Source organism: Helicoverpa zea, chromosome 12 (genome assembly GCF_022581195.2).
Source record: "Helicoverpa zea isolate HzStark_Cry1AcR chromosome 12, ilHelZeax1.1, whole genome shotgun sequence".
NCBI classification, from domain to species: Eukaryota; Metazoa; Arthropoda; class Insecta; order Lepidoptera; family Noctuidae; genus Helicoverpa; species Helicoverpa zea.
The window spans coordinates 9847985-9868459 of record NC_061463.1 but is presented as its reverse complement, the minus strand read 5'-3'; the positions used below and the strand labels follow the sequence as shown (position 1 = coordinate 9868459).

The following is a 20475-nucleotide window of genomic DNA, read 5'->3' as shown; positions in this document are numbered from 1 at the left end:
ACTAATCTTATAAATAAAATAAAAATCCATTTCATCACAGATTTCATAGAGATTCCCTTAAATCTGAACGTAAATTAATTAAACTTCAAATTGTGCTCCGATTCATGTGACTGTTTAAATGCTGTCATCGAAAAATGCGAAGTTCCGCTGCAATTTATTTTATCCCATTGACTACCGAAACTCATTCAAATTGTGGAGTGCAACGAGGCAACACCTTTAAAACCAGAAATTAATTATGTACTCGTACATTAACACAACGTATAATGGTATTACTTGCCGAAGCTGTTCAAAGCCAAGATCATTACGGGTTGACAAACGACACTCGGGTTTCAATTGAGGGAAACTTCGGCAAAGGCCATTTTGGCCACACGGCAGATGATTTTAATAGCATTGTGAAGCTAACAATGAAGCTAACTACAAATATTTCAACGCTGGCGTCGGCAGGCTATTAAATGCAGAGCTATAATGATGGCTCGGGACCTCACAAAGGATCCGAATTTACAAGCAAACTTTTACAAACTAGATTCTCTCAAATAGCCCCAGAAACAGTAACGAGAGAACTAACTGTAATTTGTCTGCATCAAGCGACTCATTAGTGGAAATGGGAACTAGAAATAGCGACTACAGATAGAAAGGGCCATCTTGACCTATAAATGCGAATAAAATGTACAAAACGCAGAAACTGCTTATCTAAACCAAAACGGAGCGGTCGACGATTATATTTTTATCATCTACCACGACCGTCCACATTTTTAAGTTGAAAATTTTATTACGAGCCAGTTACTTTTGCTGAAATTTACCCTATGTGCGCCGCGGTAAATAAATTGTTCATAATGATGTGCCAAAACCCAATGATCGAACCCAATTGTCATAATTTGAGCAGGCACCGTTTTGACAGGTAATTTTATTGAACACTACCAATGAATATATTGGGCAGCGACGCGCGACCACGACATATTTACATCATGAATGTTTAAATTCAGCTTCACTCTTGATTGGTATTAATTGAATTATGGCTTCGGTGATCTGCATGAATGATCAATTAATTATATTATTAATGGATGATGGTGTGGCTGACAAGCGAATCATTATCCTATATTCTTAACACATACCTGGCTATGTTCGTTTGAACAACTTAAGAACTAATTTGCGTATAACAAGCCTTCAACTTTCCATGGAGGCATACTGTTCAAAAGACAGGATATGAAGTGACAACTGGCGCCAAAGGCCACCAAACTTTAATTAGCTGCACCCGGAACTTAGCCGGCAACTTGCTATAGCTGTCTTATTATTTAATAGCACATAGTTGGAACATAAATTATCTGCAAAGCATTTTATACGTTAAAGGGGGAAAACTTTTCCTTTGTTGAAACTCAAAAAATTTACATAGTTTGACAGTAAGAAAAGTTTTGAACGATGAGCGAATATGTAGATGATATTGTATGTATGTTATCTTCTTTGTAGCTTCAGAACAAGTGCACTGCAGTCTAGAAATGATGTCGTACAGTATTCATTGTCTAATCAATATGCAGGACCGCAATTACACGTGGAACTCCATTATTACAGGGGGGACGTACACTTCAGCACTTATTCATGACGAATTACGCGGACAATTTGCCCCAGCCTCGATTGCAAATTAGTAAATTAAGTGAGCGCCTCGTGCACATTAATTATGCATTCCACACAGTTTCGTGCATCTCCAAAACAAGAAGTAGCCATCTGGCGTCTCAAGGCAACGGGCATACTTTCTTGACCAAAAATATTATCCATCATTTTGGCGCCGGTAATAACTTTATACAATGTTTAAAAGGCAGTCCACATTCATCTTAAATGCAATATAGCGAATACTTTCGTGTAGGTGGCTTAATACATAAATAAAACCAAGAACATGTGGAACATGAATGTAACTTTCATGTAAAATTTGCGTCGAGATTGCGAACACAATCCTGGCACAACGAGGCTTAACTTTTGTCTCAAACACTCACAATTCACATGCAGCTGTTTGCCGGAGACAGAGACAATTTCTATAGCACTATTTTACGCAGACACAAAGTAAGGCGACAACCGGTGCCCGGGGCGGTCGGGTTTAATTGAGACGCGGTTGTGCATTCCTCTTGCGCAACTCACGTGAAACAATTTTACACACACAATTTATTCTCTTTAGAGCCACGTACCGTACATTGGCTCAGCCTCGTAAGCCTCGGGAAGATCAGAGCGAACGGAAAGTTCCGCGTGGAATAACTCACGAGAGTCAGATTACGTTATTGAAATAGTAACAGCAAAGTGTTCACACGGATAATTCTTGCAAACATCATATGGATGTAGCGTAAATATGCTAACAAAACAATGGTTATTGGTTTTTTCCGGGTTGGATTATCGTGGGATTAGAAAAGAGTCGGCTAGCAGCACGTGCGGCGTCGATAAGCTCCCTCTTATATGTGGTGTGGAGAACAATGCGCGCAGTGCACACGCGCCGACGCTCAGGTTCCGTCGTTCGTCTCGATGCAATTAGATAGGTGAGCTTTGTTTCCGTGTTTCACCTCCCCGGTTCCGACAGCGAAACTCTTTATTACTGCCGACGATCAATCACTATTTCCTCGAGTCAGATAAGGAACCGACAGTGATTTGTCAAATAAGATTGCATTTTGGGAAGGGGCAATCTCAGCTAACCAAATGAATGCGAAGAGATTGCAAATCTGCGACACTGAAATTAGAGCTAGGTTTGCTTTACCGTCTCCTCGCTGCAAAATTATCGTTCTCATCAAGACAGCTCTCTTGCATCAAGTGGCAGTCATGGACGTAATAAAGCGTAGATTTGCTCTCGGCTCGGGTTCTGCGATTAAAACGACTATTCCGCCGCCACATTACCGCTGCGTTGAATACGAGGAATTCCGACACACGCGCAGCATAACGCCGTACTTTCTTTTGTAAAACACGTCTTTGTGTTAAAGTAAAATTAAACGCAAGTTGTTGTTCTAAGCTCGCAATGTAGACGTGATTCATAAAATATAATAACGCGATCACGAGCGTAACTCGGAAACTATTCGACTTGAGGTCATAACACATAACTTAGGTGTTTTATTGTCGCATGAAACAAAGGCCCCGTATCGCACGCGTAACATAGTGTTTGTGAACACTAAATAAACGTAAACTCCACGTACTAGTTTGTGTTAAACCTACACTGTTCGAAAATATTTACTTAACCAGTCCAAAACTACTATTCCCCGGTGTTAAAGCACCAATTTGTGATTCTGTCCCGAAGTTATTTCATAAAACGGCAAAACTTGTAAATTGTAGAGCAAATATACTCGAGTGAGTAACAATATGTTTAGCTTTAAAGTAGACGAAGAGTAGTCGTAGCGCGGTAACACTGCATTTAATATCGAAGATGGTGTCCTGTTACGGAAATGAATAGCATGACCAACGAGCGACCTTGCATGCATGCGTTGCGGTTTCATAAGATTATCTGAAAACACGTATTTTATCGTAACTATTCATCAACACAAACTGGAGATTTCTTGCTTTCAGATTCAATATAGATATTGCAACTACCCATTACTTAAAAGAAAGCGTTGGTTGAAAGTGCAAACTTAGCAACTTTGTTGAAAACGCTCTAGAAAAATAACACTCCGACAATGGGTTTGAGAAAAAACTTTGCAACAAAATTTTCTTCGGTACACTGGGCAAGACGAGTTGCCACAAGAGATTACATTTTACTTGCTTTAATATTGAGACGAGTTCCTGCAATGCATATACTTTCAAAAATACTTGCTACTGAGTTGCATTTGCAATAAAATGTACCTATAAATGTTAAAGTGCTTAAAGCACATAAGAACTCGTCAATTTTAGAAAATAATATAGGTATTTTGACAACAACAACTACTTAATACTTGTAAAAAAAGTTTTAAGTTATAATTCGTTGGCACTGAAAAAAAACCTTCGTAAGAGAAAATTTTAAAAAGAAAATAGTCACTCTGCCGGTAGTTTTTTAGTCATTAGCAAGTTTTCGTCGAAGGAACTAACGAACAGTTAACGCTAATTAATGAATAACTGCGTCGACGCCACGTAACGGCCAGTTTTAGCTCTTTTAATGAAGAAAGAGTAACATTTTAAGCGGCAAAGGGCTTTAGGGGGATGTATCAATATTGGCACACGCCTGAGCCAGTGAGTTGTAAATTTGAGAAGGGTTGGACACACGTCATCGAGTCAAAAATGGAGACTCGATTTAGATCTAATTAAAAATTGGTACTTGCTTGTATATCTTTAGCTCTCCTTACTTTAGTAGCAAAATTGCCTGAATGTTGGCAAGCGTCGGCAATCCCTAATTTTCGTCCGGCTTACTCCAGTCATCCTGTCCGATGGGTCCTTTCTTTTTTGCTTATATTTTTATCGCGCTATTTTTGAATGTCATACCGATACCAAAATTTACCAAAAAGGATATAGAAAGGATGAACATACTAACGCCAAAAACATCTTCAGATGATACATTAGATTGAACTTCCAATGTATAATTACAATTGGAAAAAAATACAGCTAAAATTGAAGACAATTACTTTAATTTCCTTAAAAACTGTTCAAATCAATTTAACGTCACGTTAATTAAAATCGTTTAACGGTTAAACCCTCATCTTTATTTCCAAGGACATGCCTACATACGTCGGAGATTCCGTAAAAGATAAAACATCGAGTGGGAGGGAAAAATACTACCTTGCCATTACGTAAAGTAATGTAATAGTATATTGTCTAATAGATAAGCAGTACGATAGTAAAGCAGATGACGCATTGATTAGATTAGCTGACAATAACATTGAAAAGCATACTAATGATGCGGAAGGAGACATAGCACACATTCTTGAAGCAAATAAACTAAATGGAGTTTACAATATCAGTAACTTAAATTGTGTGGCAAAAATCGATGGCGTTTGCTGTAAGGCTGGATTACAAGAAGTCGTACGACGTAATGTCAGAGTTGACGAGGGTGTAGCCGCGACCCCTGCGGTCAGCGACGCTTTCAACGGCGACGGCTTATCGCGAATTTCCGATTAGATCGATGCCTACGACTTCGTGATCTTACAACTCACTTTTGGTAGCTCGAGTTGACAACTTTGTTTGTAAGGGTTTCATAGTAATATCTTAACTTGGGACATTTATATCATTCTTGTATTTAAAATTATTGCAGCAAGCGGCGTCTTCAGTAAAAATCTGTCAATTATCAATCCTCTTATTTTTATACTGGTATAGTATGGGTTTGTACTGTAATTCAAATGTTGACCACGATGTTGTAGTCACAACAAATAAAGGTCGTTGTAATGCAGAATGTAAACAGGAAGAAATCGCTTGCATTACTCACGAACGAACAAACTCGTATTTCAAAACTGACGATCTAATCGGAAAAACAACTGCTCCAACTGCATTTTCATTCAAGCTATTCACTAATGGAAATATCAAGTAACGATATGACCAAGGTCTTATAAATATTCTAATAATACTGGAACAAAGGCGTCCAGTATTTTCACGGGTCAGGGCGTCGGAAAATGTTAACAAAATTAGCTCAGACGTTTAACGGCTTGCGGCATCACAATTGGGTGGCACGAAAAGGCGGGAGGCGACATTTCGCGCGCTTTCCCCGTCACCGCCGATGTAGGTCGAGCCAACATCTAGACTAGACCTGTTTGCCTTACTATATCTGGAGTGTGACGGCTCACTTACCGCCATTGCAAATATTTTCCCATAACTTCAACGTGCTAAATGCGTCCGCATTGACGTTTTTAACTGTATTAATTAGTACCTTGTTGTGACGGTGGAAGGTAAACATGAAACGTTCATACTTGAGTACACTGTAGTAGTCTATAATTTTTATTTAACAATCTTGAAAATAGAAGTCAATTTATTCAGAAGTAGAGAAGCTCTCTGTAAGTCAGTGAAAAATGAAAAGTAAAGTTAACAGCTATTGAACACTTTTTCCTTTCAAACCATAGTCGAATTGATACGGAAAAGTAATAATGTGGGAGATTTCTTCAATATTTTTATCTTACTGAAACCTTTAGTGTATGTACGGCTCTGGTAGTTAGTTACCTATTATCTATGTACATGCTTTCATTGTCGCCCCTTGCCAATTTAAATTATGCTTCAACTTTTACAACGTCACTAATGCAAAGTATTACGAAATTATATTTTCATTGATGTAATCATCTTCTAAAAACTCTTCGACAAGCATCAAAAGATTTTCAACTATGACAGATATAAGCTCTATGATAAACCGAAACATTTCAACCATTCTATTACCCTTTTGAAATGTACTCCCTGTGCAATTGGGAAGAAGCCCTAAAGAACCCTTCCACGGCCCCGTCTACTCGATAAGATTGGGGGCTATTCAGAAAATAAGCGTCAACAAACAACAATAATACGACAAAGTAAATGTCTGACGATAAAAAAGTCAATTGGGAGTTTCTTGTGTGAGGGTAGCGATGATAAGCTGATTGTTCAACATTTGTTTGTGGTCATTAGGGTAGGTAAGCATTCAAACATTCAATACTATCTGCAATCCTTATCTGTATATATAAGGATTGCAGATAGTATTGAATGTGCAATAATATTGAATAATAAAATAATCATCGTGACTATCAGCACGAATGTAATGGAATCCAGGTCAATATGCTTAAACGCTTGTGCGTGTATAAACCGCAAAGAAAACAACAAAACGAAAGAGGAAGTTACATATCACGGAAAGCATTTGCGATATCTAAACACATTTCCATATGTCGCATAAATAAAAGTGGGCTAACTATACACCCTTGAAGCATCCCTCAACCTTGTGGCAAGACTAAAATCCATTACGTAATGTGGCCGACCTATAGCGAAGGACGGGGGACCCAATGTCGCAGACGAAAAGGTTAAACTCGACTCCAAAGCCTCCCGTACGACTATAAACGACCGGCAAGGCTTATCTAGCACCAATGTGAGTTTGGACGAGTGGGTAAAATAGGGAACCATATGATTATCATAATTAAATTTCATGTCGCTGAATGTTGTACTTGTTAGGGGATTCAAGTTAGAATAGTTTGATGCATACAGAATATAAAGTATAAGAAAACCAATACATTTGCAAATATCCACAAAGATATAGCTATACATATAGAAGTTTAGTACGGAGTACGTATAGAGGACGGCACAAAATGATAAGTTCTGGTGTTACACTCAAGGCAGGCAAGGGTCAGTATGGTATGTGGACCTTCCTTTCGCATCGTTCAATATATTACACGGAATCTACGCTCCAGTGAATCGAAAACTCGTCTCCTAGATATTGATATGTAACTATGTATTGAATTTGCTTATTGGTATACTGTTTGACGTACCTTGAGATATTACGTTTCAAAATATTGGCTGTGAGATGAACACTGTTACATATCAGAAAAAATAAATAATTACTCTATAACGAAACGGCGTAAAAAAATAATGATGTGACATTTTTGTGTAATTAACATACTAATTTGATGAGAGATTGACGTTTAATGACATGCGTGACAACAATTGGTGTCGAGAAACTAATAAACTTCCTCGAGAAAGATGCGCGTAAGAAGTCAGGGACAGTCATTAACCCCGCTGTAAACAATTCAGGCCAAACAATCGGCTCGATGATGGGAGGGGACACTTGGAGCAAACAGTCGCTATTACCGGACCAGACGAACATGACTCACCAAATTAAAACGCACTGACAGACAAGCGTTTGCTCAGAACCCACAGAACTTTGACGAAGTTAATTTCATCAAAGCCAAAGTCATAATTGCCTAGAACGTTTGAATAAAAACTGCAGTAATGACAGACAATTTGATTCAAAGCTAATTTTGTACTATGTTGATGATTTGCCAACCAAATGGGATAAGAACAAAACAATAAGACAGACAAGTACGATGAACTCTATATAATGAAATCGCACATTACGATCGTAGCAAAGGGTAACTATTTGTGGAAAATTATAGAAGAAATAAATCAAGTAACGATAATTCAAGAGTAAACTGAGTAAGTTATGGATGCAATAAATTCCGCTGGCCGCCGGCGATCACTTAGCGATTGCGCTTTGTTATCGTGCGAGCGAATAACAAGTTACAAGCGAGATATAAGCACTACATAAGACCTGTTGCCTGGTTTGCCTGTTACTTGATTCAAATCGATATGATGTTATTGACAGCAGCTAATATATTAATGGCTATTAAGATAGCCCTCTTCATATAAATTACTTCAAAACCATTAGTCAAATCAACTGCAATAAACTACTCTGTAGCATGTTACGGTTCGATCATCAAAAATGATGTCAGTGCATCGAACCCTACGCATGAGACATTACAAGGTGCTTACGTAATGACCGACAGTTGAGCAACAGACAATTGAGTCAATAAAGATGAAAACACTCTCAAGTGGGCAAGTATCACTATTAATGTAGCATTAGGGACACAACCACTTCACAACAATTGTAGGGAATTGAACACGTCGTAACGCATTGTACTTTGACTAGGAAATTAACTAGCGAAGCTGAACCATCTGGTTGAAAATAAAAAATACAGTAGACGCCTTTACAAAAGTATTTGAATAGGTTGAAGACAATGGGGCGGGTCGACAAAAGACCGTTCGTCCAGGCTTCGCGGTTGTGATGCAGGGAGCACAATACAGTTCCTGTGCGGTCGAGTGACTCAATATACCCGCATATTGTGATATAATAAGCGAAGAACACTGTTACAACATAGTGAAACGTTTCCCTTTTAAATGATTGCCTTGAAACTAAATTACCCTCGTGAGCGTGCATTAAAACTGAAAGTTATCTAAACAATTAAAACATGTAGCATGCGATGTTTAAGGAAACATATAGGGTTACAAATACTGGATATAGAAGCAATCCGATACATGGTGTCAAGAAACTAATAATGGAAGTCGGGGTCTCGTCCTCGGGCGACGTGGCTGCGTCGAGCACGTAGGGCAAATAGGGCAAATAACTATTATCAATGGACTGCGCGGAAGTCTGCTATCAATCAACCAGCAGATAATAGAGATGTTGAACCCCCGTGACGCACGCCGGAAGCTAACTATTCAACACTGCGTCGCTACTTTTCGGCGATTTTATTACATGTTATGAAGATTTTTCTATTCTGTTTTTCTTTTCTCAATAGGTTATTGATCAGTGGGTATCTTTAGGAACGGATTTAGAACTAGAAGGCTGAGCGAGCCAATAATAAACTCTAGAACTAAATGCAATTTGTCATTCTGTTAACCCTCTACCAACTGTTTCTGCATACAAAATGAAAAAAACTAGACTGTTACCAGTTAAATAACTTCACATGGAAGCTTAATTAATTCTTATCAGCTAGCGGGTGTCAGCGGCAGGCGGGTCCATAGTGCCTCAACGTACGGCGACGTCTCCGCTTATGGTGCAGCCGAGTCTAGTATGGTCACACGGCTGATTCATGAGCCGAAGGTCGCTCCCACTATAACGCTTCCGTTATTACTCAGTGGGTTGAACACGTTCTCAACACAGAATCACGCCATTGACAAAACGACAACAACCATAATAATGTTGCATGTAAATTCGAAATAAAGGAAGCAGACGATAGTGATACTTACAGATTCGATTCATAAGATACCATAAATATTTAAGCTGTTGTTTGTGCGTCAGTACTTAAATATGTAATGGAATACGAAGTCTCATTTATTTCCTGGCAAATCGGGAAGGTAAATCATTCGAAACATATGTAAACTTATGTTAAGTAAGAAGTGCAGTAAATATTTCATGTCGGAGATTACAATCGCATAAAAATTTCCGAATAATTTCTGTTTTATGCTCGTAACCGTTTTATAGCGGGACATATAATACATTATATTTATGATGTTGTTTCTGAATGTGAACAACATTGAGTGAACAGTAAGTGGCGTAGGTGGTCGTGATGGGATCGAGCCTTCCAATTACATAACTGCTGTGATTCATACATGGATCGTGTCGCCTAGTTTTATGCTACATGGCTATTTACGACAACATGAACGTTAAGCTGTTAATATCTGTCAGTTTAAGAACAATACCCATGACGAAATAACAAAGTAAAGAATATAAATAGAGTATGCGTTGCGAATCTTTTTCAACAATGGACCGACAAATAATTTAGCACGATCGACATTACTGGCACAGTTTTTGCGAACTAATTTCAATCAAAGAAAATTCAGCCATTTTAACAACCTAAGTACCGCATCAAGTTTAGCAAATATATTAACGTGATAAAGTAAGCGCCAAACTATTAGTAAAGCAAATAACAAACTTAGTAACTACTTCGTTATTTAGCAAATCGTTTATATTTTTGTCAAATACCACATTTGAGCACGGGACTGTTCAAACAGTAGGCAGGTGGTAGGCTCTGCGTAAATATCATGTGACAGCTGAAAAACATTAACCGAAAACAATTAGTAGCAATTTGTAAAACTTCCACAAGATGCCTGTGAGAAGAGTTCGAATGAAGTTGTGACCTCAAGCAAATTCGAGATAGATAGAAGAATGAATGAATAGAAGTTACCTGTAATCGAACCGAGTAATATAAATAATAATATGAATGTCAAAGAAGTGTTCAACATTTTGCCCTTGGTAATGATTTTGATTAGTAATCTTGAGAAAGCAACGATTACTAACCACCTAAGAATTCTGATGTCAATGTCAAAAGCGTGTCGAAGTATTTTCATTGAATCTCGATAACGTTTATCGATGTAGGATTGTAATCGATGTATCGGTAAATAAGGTTTGGGTTCGGAGTAACGTAATTGCGTCAAAAAGCGTGCCACAATGCTGTTTGTGTTATCATTGTTATGGCTAGCCGCACACACTCAATAATATTGTCAATGCAAGATTGTCAAAATCTTCATCAATAAAATGATCCCCGCACACTACACAATATTATTGTCAATTTTTCATGGTACAATCTGACTCAGTCGCTCCGCAGCTAGATTCATGTGCGCACGTTGTACATAATGGAAAGAAAGAAAAAAGTCGTTGCAATGAGTATTGCATAGGGCAGCGGTTCCCGAATTCTTTTGGCTTCGGAACCCTTTTCGTTTCACCATTTTTCGGCGGAACCTTAGCTTAAGTAAGAAGTAAACTAAAGACGTAAATACACTTAGGTACGGCTCGTAGCGTGAGGTAGCGCACCAAATGGTTATATGGTTAGAGACATATTTAGTATATTCAGGCGTAGCATGGCTATCTGCCACACGGGCCAGAAAAAAATTTAGCCGCCCTTGACTTTGCGTATTATGTGAATAGTTTTCAGTTTAAAGACTGACAAAGTAAACGCAAAAAGAAATAGATTGGGTTTGTACAGGTGCGAGGCGAGCGAGCGCGATTTTTTTTAACTAAAAGAAGAAGTTTCAAGCACCAGCTAGTATTGAAAGACATTCAGTGGTAGCCGAGATCGCGAGCGAAGCGAGCGCGAATTTTTTTTAGTTTAAGTACCTACACAAAATAAACAAAACCACTGTAAATTAATAAAGTCTCAAAAAGTACAATATCCACACAAAAAATCAAATGCAAATGAATAAGAAGCAGCTAGCGAAGAAAGCGCTATTGCTTTTTCTGAACCAGAGGAATAAAAAATAAACATCAAAGGAAACCTCGACGGAAGAGCGCGAAATTTTTTCGGTATTAGATACCTGAGCAATTTAACGAACACAAAAGCATCACACGTAACATGGAATCGCGAGCGAAGTGAGAGCGAAATTTTCGGATTCGCGGAGGTGCAAAAATGGAAATAATGTCACTTTTTGTTCCTGGTAAAAATAGCCACTGGAAATACTCGTATGCCGTGTCATTTCACGTCGTGTCAAATGTATGAAAACGTATAATCCTGGCAATAAAATAAGCCCAAAAATGCGGTGATTTTTGGCCGAGTCGCTACCTATTTTTGCCGATTGCCGAAGACCTGGAGTTATTAAGTTAATCAACAATTTGTAAAAAACGGAATTAAATTATCTGCTGCCGTGGCCTTCCCCCGCCACTTGTCGCGAACTCGTATTTACACTCCCGAGTGGTACCCACCTACATGGTGCCTAAATGGAATTTTGGAATGCAATATTTAAAACAATTTAGTTGAAAATGAATAATAATTTAATATTGTTAAAAGTGAAATGATTTACCATATGGAAATCTTGAATTTTCCACGGAACCCCTGAGGGCCTGTCACGGAACCTCAGGGTTCCGCGGAACCCCATTTGGGAACAGCTGGCATAGGGAATGCAATCCCGATCCCGCGGGATCCCGATCTCGCGAGATCTCGTGTAATTTTTCGGGATCAATCCCGACGCATCATATGACGAGATCCCGTTCGAGATTGACGGGATTGGGCGGCAGTGGTCAGTGACGCAACACACACACAACCAAGTCCTTTTGCACCTGTATATACGTCCACGAGCTTAGAAAAATTAGAATCTACCATTAAAAAAGAAATGGATTTGCTTGAGTGTGGAGGAACAAGGGGGCGATTTTTGCAGTTTGCATATAATTGCTTCGCCACGCTGTTGCCAACCAGCGTTGAGTCGGAGAGGGCATTCTCAGCAGCGGGGTACATTGCAACGGACATTAGATGCCGTTTAGCAGATGAAACTATTAATACACTTTGTTTTTTAAGGAGTCATTTTCAAAATCACTCTTTTTACTAATTCCCTTGAAATAAGCTTATTGTTTTGATTACCTAATTTACCTACGTTAATTTCCTTACAACCTGATTATTATTTAGTTGGTAAGATTAAAGAATAAAGGTTTTGATTTTCTTTCGAGTAATATGTTATTTTATATAATTAACCTCACTATCACAAACAAGCAGTTATCAGACATACAGCTTTTTCAGTCATCTGAATTCAATTTTTTTTTAAATTAGACGGGATCCCGAAAATTCCGGGATCCCGCGGGATTGATATTTCTAATCCCGCGGGATCCCGAATTTGCAATCTCGAGTCGGGATTGCATTCCCTAGTATTGCATTAATTTTACTAACTAAAAAAAGGCAATCAAGAAAGAAACCATGGATTAAGGACTGGATGAGAAAAAAAGCTGAGTTAAATCACGTTAATCTAATAAATGAACTATGTATGTGTATTTTGCTGTTTGTTTTTGTAATAAATCCACTTTGATTTTGATTTGAAATCATCATCCTCCTCCGAGCCTTTTTCCCAAACTATGTTGGGGTCGGTTTCCAGTCTAACCGGATTCAGCTGAGCACCAGTGCTTTACAAGAAGCGACTGCCTATCTGACCTCCTCAATCCAGTTACCCGGGCAACCCGATACCCCTTGGTTAGACTGGTGTCAGACTTACTGGCTTCTGACTACCCGTAACGACTGTCAAGGATGTTCAATGACAGCCGGGACCTACAGTTTAACGTGCCATCCGAAACACAGTCATTGGTGTCTAAGATATACTTAGAAAGTACATACAAACTTAGAAAAGTTGCATTGGTACTTGCCTGACCTGGAATCGAACCCGCGCCCTCATACTCGAGAGGTTGGTTCTTTGCCCACTAGGCCACCACGACTTTATTGTATTTTGATTTGAAATAAAACAAATAAAATGATATAATTTTTTTTAGTAATGCAAGTGGTAATAAATTGTAGTCTTTATTTTAGTATATTCACAACTACTAGAAAGACTGAAAAAAAATTGAAAAATCTTCTTTTGGAGTATACTCGGTATGTACGTCGGCTTCAATTGTTATAAAATTAGAAGTTATATTATTATTTTGGTTATTTTCATTAAATATTGTGTCTTGTGGAACGAACGAACGAACGTCCGCCTGCCTTGAAATCTTTTCCTCAACTAAAATATTGAAGCGCGCCCGCACACGTCAATATGATTGACAATACCCCTGCCTCCCCCCGATATTGACGTGAAAAAATCTGAATTTCTGGATAATCTACAATATTATTGAACAATACCGCAATACAGGCCGCACACATACAATATTATTGACAATGCGTACTTTATTGACAATATTATTGAGTGTGTGCGGCTAGCCTATGAGTTGCACAGCTGATTGGAACGGATGGATCTGCCCTATCATAACATTAAACATTTTGTTTCATTTCATCAATATTTTCAGTTTGAAACGTATTCTTGCGACAATTGTCTTACGTGATTAGTTAAACAAGAGGAAATAATTATATAAAATATACAGGAGAGTATAATTATATTGGTTCACACATTGATTTGAAAGGCTTATGCTATAAGGACGCTTAAGTAGTTTTATTTGTAAGTATTTGGTTGATCAAGCCTCCAAAATATGTCTGATGGCTTAGAGGATTAATAGAACAAAAACGTGAAGTTGTCACGTCCATCCAGAGCACATGATCTAATTTCCATACCAACAGGATCATAACAGTACCTCTGTTCCCATCAATATTGTAGAGACCATAAACAAATTCGTACTTGAATAGTTTAACGATTCATTCCGACTTCCTGCGTCACGCCACCGTATGCGTTCAACCGTGTCAGTGCTCCGCTGTCATTTGGTACTGATAAGGAAGACCGAGGTTACAAAGGTGCCTAATCTGCGATCATTGATCTATTACATTATTGTTTTCGATCATGAATATTAAAGACGATGTTACAGTGTAATGTATGACCACAATAACAGGAACTAATGAAGCCGTGAATAATAAAGTGGAACACATCGCCTAGTTAAAGGATCATAAAGAATATAACAATTGGTAAAGCTTTGAATGACTTACAGGAATAAAATATGAAATTCCAGAGAACTGTAGCATTATTCCTGAAATTCTTGGCAGAATATGCAAAGGTCAATTTGCTCCGCAACATTAGCGTTACTTAGAATTTACAGTCATTATTGTTAATTTTGACGCATTTTCTTACCATTAGCAAAATAGGACGGGGAAGTTTAAAACGCAAACAAACCCTCATAAATCTTTCTTAGAAAGATCATAATTGTATTAGATGTTTCTTTATTCTTGGTAACAATACATAAAAAAGTTAAATAGGACGAACTTGGGACAATACAAGGCAAAAACTGAACGGAGCATTAGCCAAGGTCGTACATTCAAGTTTAATCTTAACAATAGACACAAGAGTAAAAATTCACAACAAAAATTGTTTGCTTAGGCCAAAAATAGAGATAACATTGACTTAGCACCCACTATATTTACAGTTACTTAAAGTGAAATGTAAATATAAAAGAAATTAATTTGAACGGTCCGAATCAACACAGACAGGACTCATCAATAATGGATCTTGATATTGGGGGTTTAAACTTGAAGGACAAATTCATTGAACATAAAATATTCCAAGAAAACTTGAAGGTTGTCCGAGCCAAATATAGAATAAAAGATCGATGAGGACTTCAAAGTGCTTGACTGTTATAAATATACAGACGAAATGAAGCGATGTGTTCCAGACATAAGCATGGTTGTAACATGTGATACCATCGCTCGTTACTCCATATCTTTGGCAGTTGAGAAACTGCCAAACGAAGTAATGGACGTGTAACTGGGAGCCATAATTAACTAACTGCTAAGTGGTGAACGACCTATTTCCATCAGTTTTCGGAAACGATCAGTTTCTATATTCAGCTTTGCATGTTAGAAAGGTTGCTAGGAAAACGATGACGCTATGAAAGCTTATAAATGAAATCATATTTATGACACAACACATTAGTGTAGTAATTCTTGAAATGTAGGCAACGGAAACAGATACTAAATGACTAAAGGGTTTTAATGACGAAAAATTTGGTAAAAAGGACGATTAATAGAAGGATTTATGACTGCATACCATACCACATAAATTGTATCTTAATAACAATGACACAGAATACCAGACCTACTCTAGATAAAATTCGACCGTAATACAGGTACAAAATATTTAGATCATCTTTTATGTTTTTACAGCTGTTAGTAATTTTACTGCTTGTACTTATTTGATATCATACTAAAGTAGGACTACAATTTGATTATTGTTATTACCGACACTCATTTCAATATTAAAAGTTAAAACCGGTTAGTTACAAAGGCATGCAGTGGTATTTCTGATCCCTTGAATGTTTTTTTATATTATTAAGACTTTCTGTGATGTTTAAATCTCTCGAGGGTAAATGGCCCTTTGAGGAAAACGACTTCATATTTAGAAAAGGGAAAACCGGCGTCAGGGTCTGAGAAAGAAAACAAAAACGCGCTTTTACTAAGAAAAGATAAGCGAAGATAAATATTATTTTTCATGAACTAGACGTATCATGAAAGAAACTTCGGTAATTGTTAGATAATTAATTACCCTGTCTATAGAAAAGAAAAAAGTAAGATAACGGATTAAGAAGAATAACTCGCAGAACAGTAAAATTAATGAGCCATGCTACGAATCTTTGAAAAATCAAACATTATCGAAACTGGGGAAACATTCCTTTCAGATTGAAATTTGAAAAACCTACAGTACTAGTAAAATAAATACACACGCAGCCAGGTAAATTAAACTACGCACGTAAGAACGTCAGGTGAAAATCTAAAAATACCACACAAAATAGTTTCACAACAAGGCTTCAGTGCTTTGATACTCCGATATCGGAGTAATGATCGTACGTAACACTAGAGGCCTACGCGGCTTCACTCGGAAAACCATTTGATAAATGATACAACGTGTTTCTTTGTAAATATTATTGTGATAACTCACAATGTTTATTATAATGTAGTGAATCATTTCCATACTGATGTCGATTAAGTCATGGAATAATAAGTGTCTGTGAGCCATAAGCTAAATGAGTACAGAATTCATTATGACTGAGATAATCTAAACTGACCCTATAAGGATCGTGATTAAACTTATTCATAAGTAGCTCGTAACTTCCAGATGATAAAGATGAATCAACTGTTTCGTATCTCGAGCAACTTGATAAAGTACTCAGCTATTTGGGATAAGAATGACATAGGGTAAGAGCTTTACAAGATAGAAATACAGAAGCTGAAAACATCGCAACATAGTATACGACTTTATTGACATTGGCTCGAGAATATCTGCGTCTATCGTGGCTTCGAAAGCACTTTGGCCCTAATGACAAGTTCGGAGTAAAGGCGACCTTCCTCATATCAAACTTCTGATCTAATGCGATATACTTTGTGAGACAGCTATAAGTTCGTACGTGTATTATGTAAAGCGCTTACCACCGTTACATGAGGTACTTACAAACGATCGAATCGAATTACTGCACGAAGGCGTGTTAAAGTGGCGTGGGTGATCGAAGATGTTTATTTGCATCGTAGATTGCATGCGAGCATCTCAGAAAATCGCCCACGCGAGGTAAGCTTGCCATGTATAGCCAGATTCATACGTGAACAAGTGTACCAAATGATCACTATTGTGTTTTCGTCCTGGTACGGAAATAGAGATACTCGTATAGAAAACACAGGTAGGGTTGCGCTCCATCGGATTTACAAAATGAAAGCCAATGAGGCTAATGAACGATGAAATTCTTTTGTAAGCGTATAACGGAAAAATATATTTACTGGCTGCGTACAAGTTTGGTTCAATATTTAACTCGTTTAAATAAGGTCATGAGACAAGTGCTCTCCCAAGTTGTGCTACCACCACATGTTGCGTACTACGTGACGTTTGATTGATTACCTTTATCAAGTTGAAACAAGAGATAACTCATTTGATGTGGCCTCTATCAAAGGCCTACGGTTAATCCATTATAGTGGCGTGACATTTAGGAACAAAAATGACACTAAAATGTGCCAATATTTGCCTTCCACAAATAGCATCTGCGAATGATTTGTAAGTGCATCTGTTTCTATATTTATCTCTAACCATTTGTTTGTTGTTTTCGTTGTCACAAAACGTTTATTAATAACGTCATGGCAGATATAAATAGCAGTTATTGTGAACGATAATTATCGCAGATCTGTTGATCACGAACTATATTCATGACTGTATCAATTTTGATACGAATGCTGTGAAATGGCCTTATTTGTGACTGGTTAATTTTGTCACAGGCTATTTTTAGGTGTGAAATTAGCCGGCTAATTAACGCGTCACTCGTTCATATTTACCTTAGACGACTGTCACTAGAGTTATATTTAATTAGCGCTTGTTATACTCTATTTATAACGACTGCTAAATGGGATAATTCGTTGCTTAGCTAAGCATGCCTGTGCGCTTTTTTTAGACACTCATTTTTCCTCTTATCTGGTATGACATGACATACAACTATAAAGTTTCAGTAACAAGTCTACCAAAATATTTAAAATATTAGTTTAAACTCAGTGCATGTGTAATTAGTACACACTAGGATAATAACTTATCAATTAATATCTTTATCTCAACTTTTCGCTCAATCATTACAATAAACAATTTTCGGCGCCAACACTAGCCAAAAACGTGCAAAAAACTAGATCGATCTTTTTTGTTTTGCGCCCAAACTTTTTAAAGTTCCATCTTTCAGAGAGGAATTGAACCCATCCCGGCATTTCTCTTGGGACCTAACGTCTATGCGGTGTTTGATAAAATACTTTTTAAACTTACTTTTTTTCTTAGCTTTGCGTCTACTGCGAAACTTGGAATTCACACATGGTTGCACAAAAAATGAGGAAAAAAAATATTTATGGAGGCAAAGATTCGAAAATAAAGGTTATAAAACCAGTGAAGCTAACCTGCTTGGTACAGTACACAGAGATAACTAACTAGCAATGCGTGAGATGTAGATGTAACCCCGTATCTTATCCGAGTCTATAAATAGGCAATATCTGTGCTAATCTGTACGGAGTGATGCTCGCTTGTTTATCCACTGAGCCGACACTGATACGATTTTACGGGGAATACCTAGGGTCCAGTGACTGCGTAACTTACTAGATATTGTTGAATGCTTTAGTTAAGGTATTCTTAAATCTGGGAGTTAATAAACATACTAAAATGAAGGGCTAGAAACATGAAATAGATGCCATTACCTATAGAGAATTTTTAATGGATATTGTTGCCAGCTAAAATGTAAACATTCCAGTAAAGCCTGAGGTAATTAATTCTAATTATCATTGGCCATTCATCACCACATTTTCCACTTTAAACCTCAATCACGTACATAATCAATTAAATCGACATGACGAATAGTCGAGATAATTCAAGGCAGTCTATTTGCATCCTAGCGGTTAAGTAAAACCTAATTGATTCACTCTATGTGATGAATACTTGTCATCCTGTATACGGGAGTACAAGCCAGTTCCCACCAGGTGGCGTTAACTGCCACCAATCAATATCCGTGGAACTCACTAGCTTTTTAATTAGCAAGCCGATCCGCAGAATTAATTAGTATAATTAACAGTTCCACGTATAGCTTCTACTGGGATAATTGTTCGGTGAGATCTAGACTTAGAAAGCTTTGTAAATTAGTTCTCACGAGCGTCTCGTATTTGGCTTCTTGTAGAACGTTTAGCGTTGGAGCACTAATATTATGTTATTAGCATGTTTGCTTTGTAAATCTCTTAGCGCCATTCGAATTTGCAACAGTGGAAACTTTAGGAGTTATCACGTCAGATTTGAATAGAATATTACAGTCAAATAGCAGAGATGATTTGCTAAAACTCATGGGTATATTAACACAAGACTATTATTTTGAGTATAAAAGCTAATTCCATTAAAGCGACATCCCTTCATTGTCGTGTAGACAGACGGATCGATTTCGCAGCACATGCTACACTTCCATAGACCATGGCTTTATTAAAGTTGTACTCTGTCCTCTATTGTTAGCGAAGCGTCAAATTAACTCGATACAAGCACAGATATAAGTTAGAAAGGCGTCTGTATTTCTGTTATATAGTATTTCTGATGATTCACATGTAAAAGAAAATATTCACGGTCTGTCTGCCGTCCAATTTTATCTATCACTTTTATGTGTAGGTACGTACACGCGATATTAGGCTGAGTGTAGTGAAGTCGAATCGCGCCGGATATTGGACAACGGTTCCGAAATATCCAGCTTTGAAGAAGGGATCTCTTTGTGTGGATCCGTCTATATTATTGGGCTGTAGTGCCACTTAATGTTAAGAAAGGATAATACTTACATAATCTACCGAAGCTAAGGGAGAGGCGCTTTCTGAGCTTTTGCATTTTACTCATTGCGCCACCCCTTTTTTCTCTCATTGTCACGCCTGTAACAAAGGAAACATACATCAATTATTATACAGGAAAACTATAGATTAGTAACACCAAACACTTATGTATATATATATAGCACTTATATACAAGTAGGTATAAAACATAAATAAAAGAACGAACATATAACGAATGGATGTAATTACGAGTCTAAGTACGATTGTTCTCATTATCTGATAAACAATTAATCATTATAATCGCCCGGCAACTAACCGCACAATCATTATTGCCAGTCCTCCTTTACAATAATTGGATAAGCTGTGTGTAAGATTGTTAATTATTCTGTAAAAAAGTCTGACGCTATCGATATGTCTGAAA

At 37.5% G+C, this 20475-nt stretch overlaps 1 protein-coding gene across 2 annotated transcripts in view; it reads right to left on the bottom strand.

Moving 5' to 3' along the window:
* Window positions 1-20475, bottom strand: part of LOC124635011 (cyclin-dependent kinase 14) — a 70396-nt gene that overhangs the window by 27830 nt on the left and 22091 nt on the right. For both annotated transcript variants that reach the window (XM_047170745.1, XM_047170746.1), the window contains exon 2: window positions 20067-20153. In XM_047170745.1, coding sequence (XP_047026701.1) covers window positions 20067-20153 — 87 coding nt within the window. The remainder of the gene's footprint in view (window positions 1-20066; window positions 20154-20475) is intronic.